The sequence below is a fragment of the Nelumbo lutea genome, chromosome 1 (genome assembly GCF_056320005.1).
Source record: "Nelumbo lutea isolate HS-2025 chromosome 1, American lotus-T2T, whole genome shotgun sequence".
Classification (NCBI taxonomy): Eukaryota; Viridiplantae; Streptophyta; class Magnoliopsida; order Proteales; family Nelumbonaceae; genus Nelumbo; species Nelumbo lutea.
Genome location: NC_142684.1, coordinates 192,889,658 through 192,908,758, shown reverse-complemented (window position 1 = coordinate 192,908,758; position 19,101 = coordinate 192,889,658). Strand labels below are relative to the sequence as shown.

Genomic DNA, 19,101 nt, shown 5'->3' with positions numbered 1-19,101 from the left:
AGAGAGGCTTATTAAGGTCGTAAGTTAGCAATAAAATCTACAACCTGCTTAAATTTTGTAAAATAAACAAAGCCACTGAAATGCATCAGTTACGAGTGGTTATGGCGATGGACATCTTTGATGATAAACCTAATATTCCATGACAAGCGTCGAGTCTCCTTTATAGCCAAACCATCTATCCAATACGTTCCTTAAATACTCGTGTTGTTGCCAATGTATTAGCTAAGGTAGTGGAAATTGGACCACTATAGCTTTGTTGAATGAAAATTTGTCCAGACTCTAGGGGACTCTGAATGGACTAAAATAAATAGAAACCTAAACCCTGCTCAGAAGTCAGAAGCATATTTCTGTTTCAACATTTATCTTGAAATAGAAATTGAGATGGATACAGAGTCTGAGCCTCCGTCAACTCATTAAATGCAAAAATATATTTATGATGGGCCCACTTTGTCTCCTGATCCTAAATATATTTATGATGGGCCCACGTCACTTCTAGTGCCAAGTAAGATTAATGAAAGTAGATAAACTGCTCTGCAAACGGACTGATTTGTACCCTTAGATTGCTTTTTCAAATTTTAAACAAAACCCTAAAAATGTTTAAACAAAATCCCACTTTCCAACACCGGAGAATTCCAAGAATGTTTTGATTTCAAAAATATAAATAAATAAAAGGGAAAATCCATTATCAATATCCTAAATTTTAAGGGTTGTCTCAAGTTGGTGTTAGAAATTTAAATCATGTCTATGTAAGATTCAAATTTTCAAAATGTGTATGTATATAATAGGTCCCTATCAAAACTATCATTCGATAGAACTGTTCATTGTCTTCTACATTGAGATTGAAGATAGAAATGTTGTAAATTATTACCAATCTAACAAGTTCTATCGTTTGGAAATATTATAATTGTATATGTTCCGGACCTTGCAGTGGATAAGAGTGTCGGGACGAGAAGGCTTGGATTGTACGAGGCATTGCCGACGACGGATTTGAATCATTTCCAGATGAAGGCATTGTTAGGAATCTTGACTTCTTCCTTCTTTTCATCTTCCTTCGCTAGCGTTGGTGGCGGTGAAATGAATTCGTGCTTCTAAAGGTCTTGTTTACTTGAACTCCTCAAAACCCTTCTTTTTGTTCTAAGGAAGATCCGAAGATCCACAACCACGTTTTGTCTCCTTGAACGAAACAAGACTAAACAAGCATTCCCTCCTCAGCGGGTTCGCTTTCTCCACCTCCACAACCTCTTTCATTGCCGTATCTAAGGGTGTCACTGGACCGGTTTTGGACTAGATCCATCCACTCTAAAATCAAATTGGATGTATTCGACGGACCAACAAGACATATTGGGTTGGATCAATCCAGTCCAAAATATTTATTAGATTGGATTGGACTGGGCCCATCCAAAATAAATTTATATTGGATTGGATTGGATTGGATTAAACCAATATCTAATCCAGTAATATAAGTTAAGAAAATAAGTGTCAATGAATCAGTTTTGGATTGAAACCAATCTAAATTAAAATAAATTTGAACAAATTGAACGATCTAGATATTGAATTGGACCAATCCAAAATGGTCCAAAATATTCATTGGATTGGATTAGACTGGTCCATTTGTAATGGACTCACATTGGACTAGATCCGATTTGACCAAATCCAGTCCATTTGACACCCCTAGCCGCAGCAGCCTTCACCGGCTCCTCTACCGCTAGTGCCAGTGGCACCTCCTCCCATTCGTTCACCCCCAAAAAGGATGAAGTCATTACAGAATATAATGACTCAACTGACAATTGTCCCTTAAATGACACACAACTCAAATCAAAATGAAAGTTTTCAAGAGCGAAAGTGGAAACCAAATAAAGAATAAAGAAAATAGATAATAATGATTACAAATAGGTGTAGGTAACTTTTGGGGTTTAATATCAATAAAAGTAATATATTTAAAAAATTTTCAAAAATATGTTAATTTTTTAAAAATAATTTCAATAAAGGGCAAAAACACTGTTCATCATCTTCTTCTTCCCATTTATTCACCAGAGTCGTCGTCCGCTGCCCGCCACCGCCACCTTTGCCTCCGGCCACTTCCAACAACGTTGCCGGAGGTGGGCGGCAGTGGCGATGGGCGGTAGCAGACGGCAGTGGTGGGTGGTGGCGTGCGGCAGCAGATGGCAGCTCTGGTGAATAAATGGGAAGAAGAATAAAATGAACAGTGTTTTTGCCCTTTATTGATATTATTCTTAAAAAGTTAACCTATTTTTAAAATGTTTTTAAATATATTACTTTTATTGATATTAAACCCCAAAAATTGCCCTTATATGCTGTTACCCCTTACAAATAAAATAAAACTAGAAGCGCAAACCCAAGAACAGCCTATACAGGATAGAAAGTAAAGTTTAAACACATAAGAAACTGAACGCCAAACATACTGTGAAAGGGATGAAATTCCTTGGCTGACACCTTAGTCATAATGTTCTAGCTATGGCATCTAAGAATGTGTTTGGTTGCAATGCAAATAAATTTGTAGTAATACAAAATTATGGAACTGCTAATGATTTGAGTATAAATTCAGACCTACTTTTGTTTTAAATTTTAGTTTATTTTGTTTGATTGCAATATAAATAGAAAAACTAAAACATGGAGCAAAATAAAGTAAAACCCAAAACAAAATTAAACGAAAATTTGCATATTCTTTCATTTGAATTTCTATGCATTTGTATTAGTGCAAATAAAATTGCACTGCAACCAAGCACTGCAACTAAAGTACATAAATTTCATGCCAATATTCAGAAAATTAACCTTAGTTTTTTTGAGTTTATGGACAAAATTTCAGTGTGTTGGTGCAAACACTGAAAATAAGACTTACAGTGACAATGGGAACACAAATACAACAGGGAAAAAAAAGCAGTGGGTGGAAGGCCTTTGCTCACCCAAACAAAAATAGGAGCAAACCCATAAACTTAAAGGTGGTTCTTTAACCGTTACATTCACATCACTTGCTTGCACTGCCCACAAACCCAAATTGATTTCTGTAATAGGTAAAGTTACAATAAGTTGTCTGTAAGGCGCAACAACAACAGCCTGCCCTCAATCATCTAAACAAGCAACGAACTCGTATTTCTAGTCAATGCTTCTATGGCTAAATACTCAAAATTTAATGAGAAATGGCTACACAGGAGCAAAATTGAACAATGATCCGAAATGGGTACTTTAGACTTGAAGGTTACCTAATGGAATCAAGTCAATAAGCTTGAGAGCGAGATCTGCTTCGCTTTGTAATCTTGAGTTTTTCTCCCCTGGGTTAGCAAGAAAATATGTACGTATCTCTCAAGTAGTAGAGATCTTCAGCAGCCTTGGCAGCTTTCGCCATTAAATCTCGATCTTCAGCTTTTGTTTGACTGCTCATTTCTGCAAGAAATATCAGAAGAAAGCACACTAGGCGAGAGAAAATTTTGAGTTTTGTTTCACGGAGCGCTACTAATTTACAGGAAAATTTCTGTTGAATCCTGGTGGGTTTGGGTATACAAATAGTGTCCATTTGGATGACTTGCACCCATCTCTTCTGTGAAGTGTTCTAATTTGTTGGTTCAATTGTTACATGGCTTGCGCTTATGAACCTTGTTCTAGAGAATTAACTACCCCAACCCTGAAATTTTTTGCTTGGGTCCAGTGGTTCCTGTTCGAGTTCCGTTGCCTTTCTCTATATTTTTCAAGAAACTTTAGCTCTGAAAGGAGGGGAGGGGTTGCTTCCTTCTATCCTGAACTATTGTCCATCCATCATTTGTCTTGATCTTTTTATTCTTTGGACAGTCGTAGTACTTATGTCCCCTCCACCCACAATTGATACACAGATGAAAAATGTTTTCATAGAAAACCTTGATGTGATTCTGAACACCCCCACAAGTAATGGCTAGGGATCTCCAGAATAAATGGTTTAGTGAGATTAATTTACTCTCGCACAAACACTAGGATAAATCGTTCTAGACAGTTTAACTGTATCATCACCAACCTTTAAAATTTTACCCACGTCTGTTAAAATCAATTCCAGGTCATTCTTAGCCCAGAATTCTATAGGAAGACCTGGCAACCTGATCCACAGATCAGCGGAAACCAGCTTCTCCCTAAGGGGATTGAAACCTGGTTTCCAAGGGACGAAAACCAAATTTCTTTAACCTCTCAAGCTGATTATACAAGGGTTATTAAAGAAGGACACATGCAACCTTTCAATTGAATCTTGGGGGAGCAAATAAATGAAGAAACCGATCGGATTTCAGCTTATTGGCTATTCTAGATTAAAATTTGAATATATCAATAATGGGCCTCAAGAAATAAATAAGTGGGCTTCCATGTAAGGTTTAAAGTTGGTCGTAGAGATCCATGTGTTTGTCCATCCGAAGAGTTTTTTTTTTTTTTTCCGCTTTTATTTTGTGTCCAATTAATAAACCCTCCAGGTTTGAATTGGTGACAAAGTTATCTATTTACATGTTTTCTTGGTAAAACTCATTTTGTTAGTAAGAGTGGTTGAATCTAAAACTAGTAGAAAACAAATAACTTTTTCTAGGGGGAAATAATCCACAATAAGAATGAATTATAATCATAATTAAGTTGTAAAACAAACCTGAGTGGTTGGAAAATACATTAGTGTTACAAAGATATTCAAACTGGTGAACCCCTGCTTCATTTTCATTATACAACAGTTTGTGAAAAAACTTATTCAAGTGACACCCAAACCCCTGTTTCATATTCGTTTTGCATGTTTAAATATTATGAAACACCAACTTGTTTTGCAATAGATTTTCATTGAATTGAACGTTGGTTTGCTACTAAGGTTAAAAATAACTATTGGAATTAAGGGAAATATTCACACAAACAATAGATTCATCATAAGAAAAGGTTGATTTCTGGCCCCCATAATTCCAGAATTTTGCCGCTGTAGTTATGATACTATGCCTTGTTTCTGCCTACAGACTACTGCCTAGAAATTAGTATATAGAATATATACTATATGAGTGTAAGTGGAATCAAACAAAAAATTGTTCACTGGTGATTTGATTTTTTGTGGATTTTCCATGCCCCTTCATAATATCTTTAACTTTCTAAAATGAAAAAGGAGACGAAAAGAAAAGATTTAAAGTCCCGATTGAAATGGTTTGGTCATGTAAAATGAAGACAATTAGTGAACCAGTAACAAGCTAACAATTTACATGGGATCTATAGAGTTTGGACTTCGGGGAAATTTCAATGAGTTTCTTCACCGCATGAGCATAGGAATCAATGTTTTCTATGCTGAAAATTTTAAGAGAATTACAGAAATTTGTGAATATAATGAATAGTGAAAACGATTCCTAGAGCTTTGGGGACTGATGGTATCTTCAAACACTATGTCGGAAACATAATAATATTAATACTAGCGGAGGGACCCTGCGAAGCAGGGGCTGGAATGGATCTGTCGATCTATTGATTCATTCGTTGATCCAGTCTTTGGCCAAAAATTGTTGAATTGGTTAATAATTCATTGATTCGAATAGTTGAATCATCGACCCATTGACCTGTTCAATAGTTTTTGGCTATTTTTTTTATTTTTTTCATTGGGAACCATCCAAACAACCGGTTCCATTTTATCCTAATCTCCGTCCCTAGCCAAAAATCATTGAACCAAACAACAACCCGTTGATTTAGGCGGTCAAACTATTGACCCGTTCAATGGTTTTTTGTCATTTTTCTTTATTTTTGTTGTCAAAACAGGCTATTTGTTCAAACCGAATAGTTGAACCGTCGACTTGAAAACCGATGGCCATAACGGTTCCGTCTTTAGGTCGTATGAGTTACACGCTTGAATGACATAACACGTATGGTACTGCTTAATAGAACTCAAACACTCAATTTTTTGCTTGTAATTTTTTTTGTCAGAACGGGTTGTCCGTTTTTTTTTTTTAATTAGGCACCGTCCAGGCAACCAGTTCCGTTTTACCCCAATCCCGGTCCCTAGCCAAAAATCGTTAAATCAGTCAACGACTCATTGATCTGAGTGGTCGAACCGTTAATCCGTTGACCCATTCAATGGTTTTTGGCCTTTTCTAATTTTTTTTTAAATTTTTGTTGTCAGAACGGGCCGTCCATTCGAACTATCAACACGAAAATCAATGGCTAGAACAGTTCCATTTTCGAGTCGTATGAGTCACACGCTCGAACGACATAACACGTATGGTACTGCTTAGTGGACCTCATACACTCAATTTTTTGCCTGTAACTTTTGTTGTTAATGGGTTGTTCGTTCGAATCGGACAATTGAACCGTCGACCCAAAAACTAGTGGTCATAATGGTTCCGTAATTTTTTGTTGTTAGAATGGGTCATTCGTTCGAACCGAATAGTCAAACCATCGACACAAAAACCAATGGCCAGAATGGTTCCGTTTTCGGGTCGTATGAGTCATACGCTCGAATGACATAACACGTATGATACTATTTAATGAACCTCATAAACTCAATTTTTTGCCTATAATTTTTGTTGTCAGAACGAACCGTCCATTCGAACTGGATGACCAAATTGCCGACCTGAAAATCGGTGGCCAAAATGGTTCCATAATTTTTTGCTTGTAACTTTTGTTGTCAGAACGGGCCATTCGTTCGAATTGGATAGTCGAATTGTCGGTTGTTAGAATGTTATTAATAACATTTATCAATAATAGTAAGTAATTATACTATTTAATTAAATAATCATTAATGATAGTTTTAATAATATTATTTAGTTATTTTTAATATAAAAGTAAATATTAAATTTACGAATAGGATTTATTAACAATATTCATTAAATTAATAATTACCAAAATTAAATTAAATTAACAGTATTTATTAGTAATAGTAATTATAATATTTTATTAAATAATCAATAACAAAACTTTTAATAACATTTTTAATTATTTTTAATATAACAATAATTACTAAATTTATTAACAATATTTATAATTTTAATTTAAAGTAAAATTAAAGTAAATATCTATTTATTAACAATATTTATAATAACAGTAATTATTAATTATAATCACTAATTATATATTTGTTAAATTATCATAATAATCAGTAATTTATAACAGTATTTTTTTAATAACAGTAATTATAATTTTAAAGTAAATATCTAATTATTAAAAATATTTATAATAATAGTAATTATTAATTATAATCACTAATTACTGTAATAATCAGTAATTACTGTTATTTATAATAGTAATTAATAACAATAATTTATAACAGAAATTACTGTTATTGTAATTGATAGGATAGGCATGCTTTCACGTGGGATGAGTAGATTCTATTTGATGCACGGAGAGAGCACCCCAATCGTATTAATATATATAAAAGATTAACAATTATTATTTATAATAATTTATAAAATACTAAGTTTTGAATATTATTTTTATTAATTATTAATATTCTTATAATTTTACAAATATTTATTATCATGTATATTATTAACATATAAAATATTATTTCTAATGATTAACAATAGATCACCTCAAATGTGGTAGGTGAGATGTATAGAATCAAAACACAGGGTGTGGATTGAAATGCACCACATCTTATAAAATGCCTATGGAGGTGTAGTGTGATTTAGTTCACACATCTTTGTCCACGTTATAGAACAACTACCCTGTTGGGGTGTGGATGAAAACATAGCACCCAATTTCTCATCTATGCTATAGAACACCCCCTAAATCATGCACACTGGGCTGAGTGACTTATCACAAGTGAACACACCAGTATTTCATACACATGGGGCTCATGTAAGACCCACACCTTATGTGAGTGGGATATATGCCTACATAATTCTAGTGTGTCTATTCATGATAGATTGCCCAGCCTGTTGGACATGATTTTGTCTCTAACTAATTGGTCTTGCAAATTGCATCAAATGGAGCCTAAATATCATTAGATATTCATACCTATGGCTATGCATACAAAAAAAAAAAAAGGCATAAATAAATAAGTAAAAACACGACCTGATTGCGTAGAGTTACAGGCCTCCAATCTTAGTACTAAAGCTCAGATCATGTCATCTAAGGCTAGCCCAAGCCCAAGCCCAATAAGTGCAGATTGGGCTCAATTTTCCATTGGCCTTATTTTTATTTTTTGATAAGCAGATCAAGATTCAAGAGTGCATATTCATTCAAGGAGGGCAAGCCGCGCACCACAGAATAAATCAAAAATCATTGATCCCCACTATACATTCTGTGAATCAGAATTAAAAACTAAAGAACCCCAATTATTCAAAAAAGCTGAAACAGCCTAACGGGTATAACCTCAAAAGCTTTTAACACCCTCGCCCATCAAATTAATAACCATTCAATCTTGCTGAGGACTACTACTTCATTAGGAGCAGTCTTGTCTTCTCTCACTCTGTTATCTCTCTTTCCACATACCTTCATTTCTTTTTGTTTTTACCTTCTTGCACTTTAGGCTCAGGAGTATAAATACAAATGTGTAGAGTGTAAAACCTCGTATTTTGTATTATTTCGTATGTCTTTGTACTCTACATATTAGGTTCAGTTTGGGAGGAATACAAATACAAATATGTAGAGTATAAAACTTTATATTTTGTATGTATTTAAACTGTGCATATTTGTATTTGTACCCTTTCCAACCGAGCCTTGGTTTGTCTTCCTTACTAATTTTGTTGGGTTCTGTATAAGGACCCTATTGAAGGAGTATATGGTATGTTTTAATGCTTGCTCTTACATGCTTGGAGTTAGGGTGGTGTTTGTTCACATGCGTGTGTATTGCATAAAGAACTCTCTCCAAATTTGTAAGCATCTTCCTTACTGCCCACTCTCCATGAATAAAAGATGAAAAAAAGTTGTGTCCCTTCTTAGCAAAAGAAAAAAAAAAATGTTTTTACTTTTTTGTATAAGAAAAGTAAATACTTTCTTTTGATAGCTGCTAATATTTTCTGATGGTTTTCACCAAATACGCATAGTGGGACGCATGTGACGTGAAGCCTGTTGCCAATTTGCCATATCATACCACGGAGAGCCTACGGTTCTGCAGATTTAGGGTCTGTTTGTTGGAACTAAAATCCTTTTGAATCGAAATCGGATTATAGTTTATTCCTATAGTCCGTTTGGTTCAGACAAAAATAGGAATAGAAATTAGAATTAGCAGGAATAGGATTTCATTCCAAAGAGAGGGACAGAAAATGACCATTCTCTTAAATGTGAAAATGTCATTCTAACATGAATGAAAATGAGATATCAATTCCGCTCAACTAAACAGTTAAAATCGAAATAACTCATTCCGATTCGATCCCAGACCCCTATTCCCACGAATCAAACAGGGCCTTAATCTCACAGGTACTGAATGACCATCTCAAGTAGGTAATCAGTAGTAGATTATTAAGAACAATCTAATCCATCTCCTTTTCCTCCGAATGACAGAAACAAGGCCATTGGCCGAATGATTCTTCAAGGAAAATTCGCCTGAGCCAAATGGGTCATAACATCTCAAAAAGTGGTCTAGAAAGAAGGACATTGATTAATCGGGTCTCTTCAAAAGAATTTAACCTTTTAGGTTGACTTAAATTTGAATTCAAGGAAAGTCTTACATTTCAATTGAAGTAAATCATTACATAAGCTTTGTTAAAAGCTCAAATGGATATATTGTTAGCAACCTTTGTTTAGTGTAAAAGAAAGTAACTTTTCCTTTAACTTGAATAACACTCCTTATGTCTGCTACCAAAGTATAGAATTGATTTATCTTTTCATCTCTCATCAAAGACTCTTATTATACTAAATTAAAGCGAAAGATGAGAGATATTAATTATAATGAATTCAATTCACCATAAAGATGGTAGGCACTAGCTAGGCACTTAATTAAATCTGTTTCAATGGTTGATCCAATGGACCCTATCTAGACAGTTTCCCAGATATCTCATCAGATCAACCGATTTTGGATGGCCCAAAATGTATATATCTTAATCTTACATTAATTCCTCTTTCCATATTTTAATTTCATGTGACTGAACTTAATCCAATAAAAATACCGAGGAAGAAAACAGACTCAGAAGGAAACTTATTAGGTTTCTATCGTATGAGTAATTTGATCGAAAACGTACATGTAAGAAGTAATCATCCACAAGCCAAGAGTGTGCAATTTTGGACTAGAAAGTAAGACGGAAGTTAGATAAATGAGAAAAGAAAACGTTATATTGTAAGAGATGGTACTAGAACAGAATTGTACAATCTGTTGTGATTTTGGAGAGGAGAAAAAATTCTTCTTTCGAAAGAATGGCCCACATATGATGGGCCTACATAAGTCCATATACTATTACTATTAATTCAAAGTATCGTTACATATGGATCGTAATTAATAATTAAAGAAGTATCCGATCCTTAACGGTCCAGTGGAGAATCACTCCGGATCTCCGATCCACAAATTCATCCAAACATCTCTACGCATCAAAAGGCAATCAATCAATAATGGGAACATCTCCCTAAATGATGACAAGGGGAACATATTCCCAATGCGCTGCTACAGTGTCCAGTGGGTGTGTGGGTATGCGTTATAACAGCTTTAATCGAAATAACTGGGGAATGGGATATAAAAGGTTGGGTCCAGTCATCAGTCCTATAATCCCACCGCTATATTAGGATTGGAGGATTGGAAATGTTCCATATTTTTTTCTCCAAATTAATCCAAATTAGGTAATCCTTGAAAAAAACACGTCTCTGACAATACCACAAGATAAGCGGATTAATTTCTTCCTTTCTTTGAAATCTCGATCCTACTTTCTTTGACGGTTTTGTTCCACCCAAGTCTAAATGCAAAAATTAGTTGACGTGTTCTTCTATCCTGTCCACACTTGCAAACTATTAATATATATACTGAAGATTCCCTCTCATTTGTCAAAGGAGAACCCCTCCAGACACAGATATATCCCAAGTTTCTTTTCTGCTGTAAACATGTCGAAAGATGAACCGATATATCCTCGCCACCATCTTCTCCTTCTTCTTCTTCTCGTTTTCTTGACGAGTTTCATTGTCGTCAATGGAGACGAGCAAAAGGTTTTTCTTGCCTGCTTCCATTAATCCTGTCTTCTTCTAATTGCACTCCTTTAATTTCATGATTTAAATGTAGTCACTGCAATCGATGTGTGCAGAATTTCTATATAGTTTACATGGGAGATCGTACTATCACCAAAGAAGCTGCAGCTCAGAGGCACATAGATATCCTCTCAGATGTGACAGGAAGGTATATATGCTCAATCTCTCCCTTTATGCATCTTCTATTAAGCTTCGATCGATCTCTGTTAACGATTTCTAAATTTACATTGAGCATTGAACAGCGTTGTTTCTGCCACGGAGTCTATCGTCCACAGCTATACTAAGAGCTTCAATGCATTCGCGGCAAAGCTCTCACCCAGCGAAGCGACCATGTTGGCAAGTCTGTGAAATCCCATTCCCATAAACATGTTTGTTTCTCATTAATTTGTTGGATGTCATGGACGCGTATTTTGAAGAAGATTGACATGCATAGCTCTGTGCAGCCATGAACGGCGTCATCTCTGTGTTTCCGAATCGATATCACAAGCCACAGACTACCAGATCATGGGACTTTATTGGGTTTCCTCAGACAGTAAGGAGAAGATCGAACATGGAGAGCAACATAATTGTGGGCCTAATAGATACTGGTACTTGGATGCATTAATTCAACAATATTGTTAGATTCTTCTTCTTCTTTTGTTATATACAAGTTTCGAGCATTAATACAGGGATCACTCCGGAGTCGGAGAGCTTTAGTGACAAGGGTTTTGAACCTCCGCCGGTGAAATGGAAGGGGACTTGCGGACCATATGCTAACTTCTCTGGATGCAACAAGTAGGTTATTACCATTGAATTTTTTAGTGTGCTCTGACTGTTAAGATCGATCGATATATTTTGTTAGAGTAGTTGTTCTTTTGCTTGCATAATTTAATCATCTACAGAGATATCAGGCTTTTGGAGTGTAAGAATAAGGGCCTGTTTGGTTATCGAATTTTGGTCTAGAAAAATCAAGCAAGTAATCCCCCGTAGCCATAATGCCACAAAACGAAAAACTTCATTAACCAAATACCCATTAAACGCCAAAAACTAGAAAGCCACTGGGTTATCCACTCCAACCTGATTATATATATATATATATAGGAAAATTTATGATATGGAAAAAATATGGTATGGAAAGAGTTTTGACCAATCAAAACCCACGAAAAGAAAAGCCTTCCCTCTCCCTGGCCACAGTCCCACAGATGCAGTCAGCTATTTATCTGTTCCGGGCCCCAATCCGAAGATATCCTGGGTCCTAGCCCAGAAGTGAACCTTATTTGATAACTGTTATCGGAAAGAAAGAGGTTGAGGTGGATTGATTGCAAGTTGCAAGTTGCAACCATCCTATTTCGCTATCAAACCACTATTTTATTTATCTAAAAAAGTTAATACTTAAGGGTGGGGTGGCACTCAGTCCTCTTGAGTTTTGCCCGTTTGCAGCAGCAGTGCACATGGGCCAGGTTGGCCTTAATAGTCCAGGATAAATGTTAAGTAATAAAATGGACTTGGAGGCCACTTCCATTTTGGCCAATGATGGATCAAGTCGGAGTTAGGCTTCCAGTTCCAGCCTTTGCCTTTCATATTTGGGCCCATGCATGTTATAAAGTTGAACCCTGTGTACTTGTTGGACCCTTAGGACTGGTAAGTACAATTATCTGGTAATTTTTTTTAGAAAATACTTATCAGGGTAAATTTATTTATTCATATGTTTTTATTTTCTAGATAAATAAGATAATGATCATTTTGGCCATAAAAATGTATTATTAAAAGAGACATTTTTGTTCCATTGAGTATTAGCAACTTTTCCCCTAACCGGAAAAGTTATTTATCCACCTAACAGATGGGTATCACTCTTAAGAAAATAAACTGTCCCTGTTAAGAACACCACACAACACTCGGTAAAATTGCAAGTTTACTGACACTAGTTAATTTTCCCTGATTGTCTTGGTATATTGAAGTAAGCTCATAGGCGCCAGATATTTCAAGCTTGATGGTGAACACGACCCATCAGACATCTTATCACCAGTGGACGTACAGGGCCATGGCAGTCATACATCATCGACTGCGGCAGGAAATCCAGTAGAGAGTGCAAGCCTCTATGGGCTGGCGCGAGGGACGGCTCGGGGTGCGGTTCCCTCTGCGAGGATTGCAGCATATAAGGCGTGCTGGGTGAGCACCGGATGCTCGGACATGGACCTTCTCGCCGCATTTGATGCAGCCATTACAGATGGTGTCGATGTTATTTCCATCTCCGTTGGCGAAGACAACCCTAACTATGTGAGTAACGCCATAGCTATTGGATCCTTCCACGCCATGAAACACGGGATCATTACGACGGCGTCTGCCGGAAATGAAGGGCCTAGTCCAGGGAGCTTGTCTAACCATGCACCATGGATTTTGACAGTGGCTGCCAGTGGCATGGACCGCTCCTTTAGGAGCACTGTTGTGTTGGGCAATGGCAAGAAGTTCTACGTAAGTCATTAATTTCTCAATTCTAATTAATATATTATATAATCACCCATCTCCTAGAGCGAGATATTATAAATTAATTTGTGTAATTTTATTGGTTCAAGCAGGGAATCGGAGTGAACTTCTTCTCTCCCAAGAGAAGATTTTATCCCCTTGTCAGTGGGGCTGATGCAGCCATGAATTCCACACCAGAAGTAGCGGAAGGTGCAAGGTATTTTGTCAAGGATCAAGCTTCCAACACTTCCTATACCCAAATTGAAATATATGGGATATAGATATTTATATCCAAGAAACTGCTTGACAGACAGACATAAACTATAGAGCACTACTGTTCATGCACTGCATGGGCGCTGAGTTTTAATTTGGGAATTGGAAACCACCTGAGCAATTGGAAATGATTAAGTTATACGTTCCAGCGTTAATTGTTACTGTTTCAGCAGGTTCTGTATGGATGACGCGTTGGACCCTGCCAAGGTGAAGGGTAAGCTTGTTCATTGCGAGCTAATGGTGTGGGGTGCTGATTCAGTCGTCAAACGCCTTGGAGGGATCGGTACCATTTTAGAAAGTAGCAACGCAGTTGATGTAGCTCAGATTTTCATGGCACCAGGAACTATGGTGGATCCAATCATCGGCCAAGATGTTAGCAACTACATAAATTCCACAAGGTATATATATTCAAGTGATCAGATTGGAATTAATTAATCACTTGGATGTGAGGATTGCTGAGAATCACACTGCCTTTCATTTCTTGACCAATTCGATCAGATCACCATCGGCAGTGATATTCCCAACCCAGCAGGTGAACATCTCGGCTCCATTTGTGGCTTCATTTTCCTCTCGTGGACCAAATCCAGGATCCAAGCGCATTCTCAAGGTATGGACTTTAATTTTTTTCTTTAATCACCAACAGACCCCCACTACATGCGCATGTACTTGTTTTATTGTTACCATTGATGAACAGCCAGACATTGCTGCACCGGGCATCGACATCTTGGCAGCATACACCCCTCTGAATTCACTTACAGGGTTGCGGGGTGATACCCAATATTCCAAATTCACACTCATGTCTGGAACTTCCATGGCATGCCCCCATGTTGCTGGTGTAGCTGCCTATGTAAAATCATTCCATCCAACTTGGTCTCCAGCTGCAATCAAATCCGCCATTATCACCACTGGTAAAAGCTCAAACAACATTTCTTGCTTGTCGGGATTTCATGCATGGTCGCTAAGATAGGATTAATTTGGAAATCAGTTAATGGCAAATCATTCTAATTAATAATCAAATTCTCCATGTACATGATCACAGCAGTTTAATGTGCTCTCTGCTATTTATCTGCAGCCACGGCCATGAGCCCAGTAGTCAACAATGATGCAGAATTTGCGTATGGTGCTGGTCTGCTGAACCCGATCCAAGCTGTCAGTCCCGGTCTAGTCTACGACATGGATTACTTTTCCTACCTTCCGTTTCTATGTGAAGAAGGCTACGGTGGTCCATCCTTGGGTATTATTGTGGGTTCGAAGGCTATAAATTGTTCATCCTTGCCACCTGCACGCGGCACCGACGCTCTCAACTATCCTACCATGCAGTTGAGCATGAAGAAAGGGCGTTTAGAAACAGTTGGGGTGTTTCTGAGGAGAGTCACCAATGTTGGCCCCCCTGCTATCGTCTACAAGGCCACTGTCCACGCACCATATGGTGTTCAGATCACTGTGAAACCCACGATTCTATCCTTCTCTCGTACCAACCAGAAAAGGAGCTTCAAGGTTGTGGTGAGGGCGAAACTCATGAGAGCTGCAACCATGCTATCAGGTTCGCTGGTGTGGAGAAGCTCTTACCACACTGTAAGAAGCCCAATTGTTGTGTATGAGCCACAGAACCTCTGATATCAAATTTATGCAAATCCAATTGAAAGAATCAATGCATGAATGAAGAGCTTGCATTTGGAATTACTTTTTACCCATTTGTCTGTGTTCTAAAAGGCTTAGTTGAGTCTTGACTTCGATCCCTGCTCATTCAGATCACTAGCCACTAGGTAAATCTGGCCGGTTTCTGGCATGACTTGCGAACTCCCACATCGATAGTTTGCTATTCAACCGCCGTTGAATCAGATGGTCGGACTGTTTGGACAAGAGAAATTACCGTTTCAGCATCCGATTCCGTTTTCACCCCTGAACTTTTCCTTTGCCAAAAACTGTTGATTTGGTAACTGATCACTTTTTTATTATTTTAACTTTTTTATTTTTTAAAATATTTGAACCGGATGATCAAACTGCTAACCCGGTTACTGATGGCAATGAGTACAATCAATTGGACCGGGCCATACAGAAAACAGCCTAGTCCTCAACTCGGTCTTGATAATTTTGGGCCGAATCTCAAATCGACCTATTGCTTGGTCGTAGTCGTACAACTGATACAAGTTACAACCAAGCTGCGGAAATGTGGAAGCAGACAGGTTGCAGCCATAACTAATCCTCCTTCTAGTCATCCCATAATTCAGTTAAAATGAAGCTTGTAAGCAAATCATGACTCGAGATCAATCAGGAGGACAAATCCACGTTCCAATATTGGCATAAATCCGGCTGTCAGAAACCTATACCTCATGTCAGAGCCAGAGGCCCAATAAGTAGCTTGATTCATCCTCTAGGAGAAAATTCCCCTTATGCTTACAAGAGAGAATATCTATTGCACTACTTACTTCAGGGAGAATATCTCCATTCAAGGAATGTGACAAGGAAACCTTATAGAATGAGGTAAGCATTTTTTTTTTCAGTCTTGCTGAAGTGAGGAAGACTGAAAATTGAAATAGAAACTTTAACTACAGACTACAGTTTATTTGGAGACTGATTAACGCTTGTTATCAAAGTTTATCAAAGGAACCAATTAATACATAAGGCCTGGCCTGCCATCATGGCATCATCATTTCCCTACCACCCTTGCCTTTGGTGGACTAAATTTATTCAAGTTGTCTTACGGTAAAGAGGCATGCCACAATATGAGGTGCCTTGTTAAGCTGCCAAATGTCTAAAAAGAAAAAGATAAGGACCCACCATCTAACAGTGAATAAGCTGCTAGAAACTCGTAAATCAGAATATCAGATAGCTGAACCCCCATTTAATGGTGGGTCTTATTGATCGTTTATTCATGGGTCATATACTCATATGTAAGGTAATTGAAAGGAGGGCACTTCATTGTAGTTACGATGAGATGGCAATGAGAGGTCCCTCCTTCGTTGTCAGATTTCCAAGCAAAGAAGATTAGGGCCCGCCAAGATAAGGATTTCCGCTAAACAATATTTATTTATGGGAAAATTTATAATACGGAAATGAAATGATATGATATGAAAAGAGTTTTGACAAATTAAAATCCATCAATGAATTTTGATAAATATCACAAGATTCACTACAACGTTTATGATTCCAGTTTATTAGTCGAACCCTTTTATTTTATACTAATTAAAATCACCAAAATTTTTTATGATTGAATCACATCTCCGTAAGGATGCAAACGGCTAGGATGCCACATGTCTAAATTTTATTCGATCCGATTTAATTATTTAACAGAAAAAAAAAACAAAATAGTCTATATAAAGAAAAATAATACAAGCATTTTTTTTCATATATTTTAAACAATATGAGGGTATACATGTCTTTTTACAAAATATCATAAATAATACAAAAAATCAAACTATAAAATTACTATATATCGGATATGGGGTAATCCGAATTTGATCCAATTTAAATGGATCCTATTTGTATGACCTGATCTATCCAAAAATCCGGTAAAGGTATATCCAAATCCAGCAAAATAGAATTGGATTTTAATTCAAATAGGATCATGGTCCAACCCGTTTTCACTCCTACATCTCCACTGGTAATTGATTGATGCATTATCAAACCATTGGCAAGTTTTAATCCAGTTAACTTTCATCCCATTGTCCGTGATAAGCCATACTTAGAGCCGTTTATAGGAGGGCTTCAGTTTTGATTGAGCATTGAAGAAACTATTTAAAATTAGCTTCACCAAAAAGCTAATTTCTTAGCTGAAATAACATGTTCTTGAGCTTTTCAGGGTTTTTGCATTCTGTGTAGGGCCCATCTTACAAAATTTGAAGACACTTTCGTTTGTGTTTATTGGGTGGGCGTTTATCTGATAAACTCTTATTTTAAATGTTTTATACTTTGTTGTTTGGTGTTACACCTCAGCAACAATAAATGTTTTTTCATTTCATGCTATTTGGTGGGGCATTTCAAGAAACAGACATATGGATATTTCAGTGGTATTCTCATTGTGGTGTATAGGATACATTAGTCAATCCAACGGTCCAGATTACATATGCTTCAATTTGAAGCCCGATTTTCAGATCCAATGGTTAATATGTGATATAATACATATCCAACGGTGGATATATGACACTTTCACTTTGACTCTCTCTCTCTCTCTCTATCTATCTATCTATCTATCTATCTATATATATATATATATGATGAGGGTGGATTTGGCCCTCCAGTGAAATTGTGACACACGGCACCTCATGCAAACCAAGTGCAGCCTCTTAACAACTGAGCAGCTCGAGCAGCTCGGCACAGCTCGAGTAGCTCAGCATAGCTCGGGGAGCTCGGTATAACTAGGGGTAGCTCGGCATAGGTAGCTGGCCACTCCGCAGGCAGCCTGGCATCTTACGAAGAGCTCGCCACTTAGGGGCAACTCGGCACTTACAAGCAGCTCGACATAAGCAGCTGGCCACTCCGCAGGCAGCCTGGTGTTTTACAAAGAGCTCGCCACTTAGGGGCAGCTCAGCAATTACAGGTAGCTCGGCATACGTAGTTCGACACTTAGGGGCAGTAGCTCAGCATATCGCAGGAAGATTTCCTACCTGACAGATCCAGAGGCCTGCGCCCACGTCTCTTGCTAGGCGGCGCCGTGCCTGCCAGTCCTGAGAGTTGTCCCTTGACTGGCAGATCCGTACTCTGCAGCAGTCGCCTGCACCCGCCACCTCAGCTCTGGCAGTAACGACTGCGGCAGAGAGACAGAGGCAATTACACCTGACTTGATAGAGGCTGTTATGCCTGGTTTGATAGGACACCACTATATAAGGACTCCGACCCCCAAAGACAAGGGGGAGAGAATGAAAAAAATTAGGTAATCCCTGCTCTCTAGCTCTCTCATTCTTCTAATATCATCTTCAAGCTCTCGACAATCAGAGTGCTAACTTAGGTATCGAAGAGTCCTTGCTGGGTAAATACCCCTAGGCCCCCTAGTTCAATTCTCGCAGGTTCCTCAACTCTTGCCGCCTAAAAAGATGAGGAAAAGATGGAGGTCTCGCAGGTCCCTCAGTTCCCACCGCCTACAAAGGAGAGGAGATCACCTCATGTAGAGGGCAGTTGGGTTCCGCTACACCAGGGAGCTCCACCATCCTCTGAGTTACAGGCCACCTAGGAGCAGGTCAAATGACGAGTCCACCAAGGTAGCTCTCTACCAGGGAGCTCATCACCAAGTAGCTCTCCACCAGGGAGCTCATCACCAAGTAGCTCTCCACTAGGGAGCTCGTCACCAAGTAGCTCTCC

The 19,101-nt window shown here is 37.7% G+C and overlaps 1 protein-coding gene across 1 annotated transcript; it reads left to right on the top strand.

Annotated features, from left to right (window-relative positions):
* Nucleotides 1-10,794: 10,794 nt before the first annotated feature.
* On the top strand, nucleotides 10,795-15,497 carry LOC148880092 (subtilisin-like protease SBT4.14). The gene is made up of 11 exons (XM_088961912.1): nucleotides 10,795-11,049; nucleotides 11,145-11,236; nucleotides 11,331-11,428; nucleotides 11,532-11,675; nucleotides 11,757-11,862; nucleotides 13,026-13,539; nucleotides 13,644-13,747; nucleotides 13,977-14,201; nucleotides 14,302-14,410; nucleotides 14,498-14,711; nucleotides 14,876-15,497. Exons 1-11 carry the CDS (start codon nucleotides 10,807-10,809, stop codon nucleotides 15,418-15,420), a joined length of 2,394 nt encoding a protein of 797 aa, XP_088818038.1. The 5' UTR covers nucleotides 10,795-10,806; the 3' UTR covers nucleotides 15,421-15,497.
* The last annotated feature ends 3,604 nt before the right edge of the window (nucleotides 15,498-19,101 follow it).

Bases quoted from the DNA above. Each gene is read 5' to 3' on its own strand.
- LOC148880092 (XM_088961912.1), top strand. From the start codon at position 10,807: ATGCAAAAATTAGTTGACGTGTTCTTCTATCCTGTCCACACTTGCAAA. The intron at 11,429-11,531 runs GTCTGTGAAATC...AGCTCTGTGCAG, and splicing joins CGAAGCGACCATGTTGGCAA to CCATGAACGGCGTCATCTCT. The intron at 11,676-11,756 runs GTACTTGGATGC...GCATTAATACAG, and splicing joins TGTGGGCCTAATAGATACTG to GGATCACTCCGGAGTCGGAG.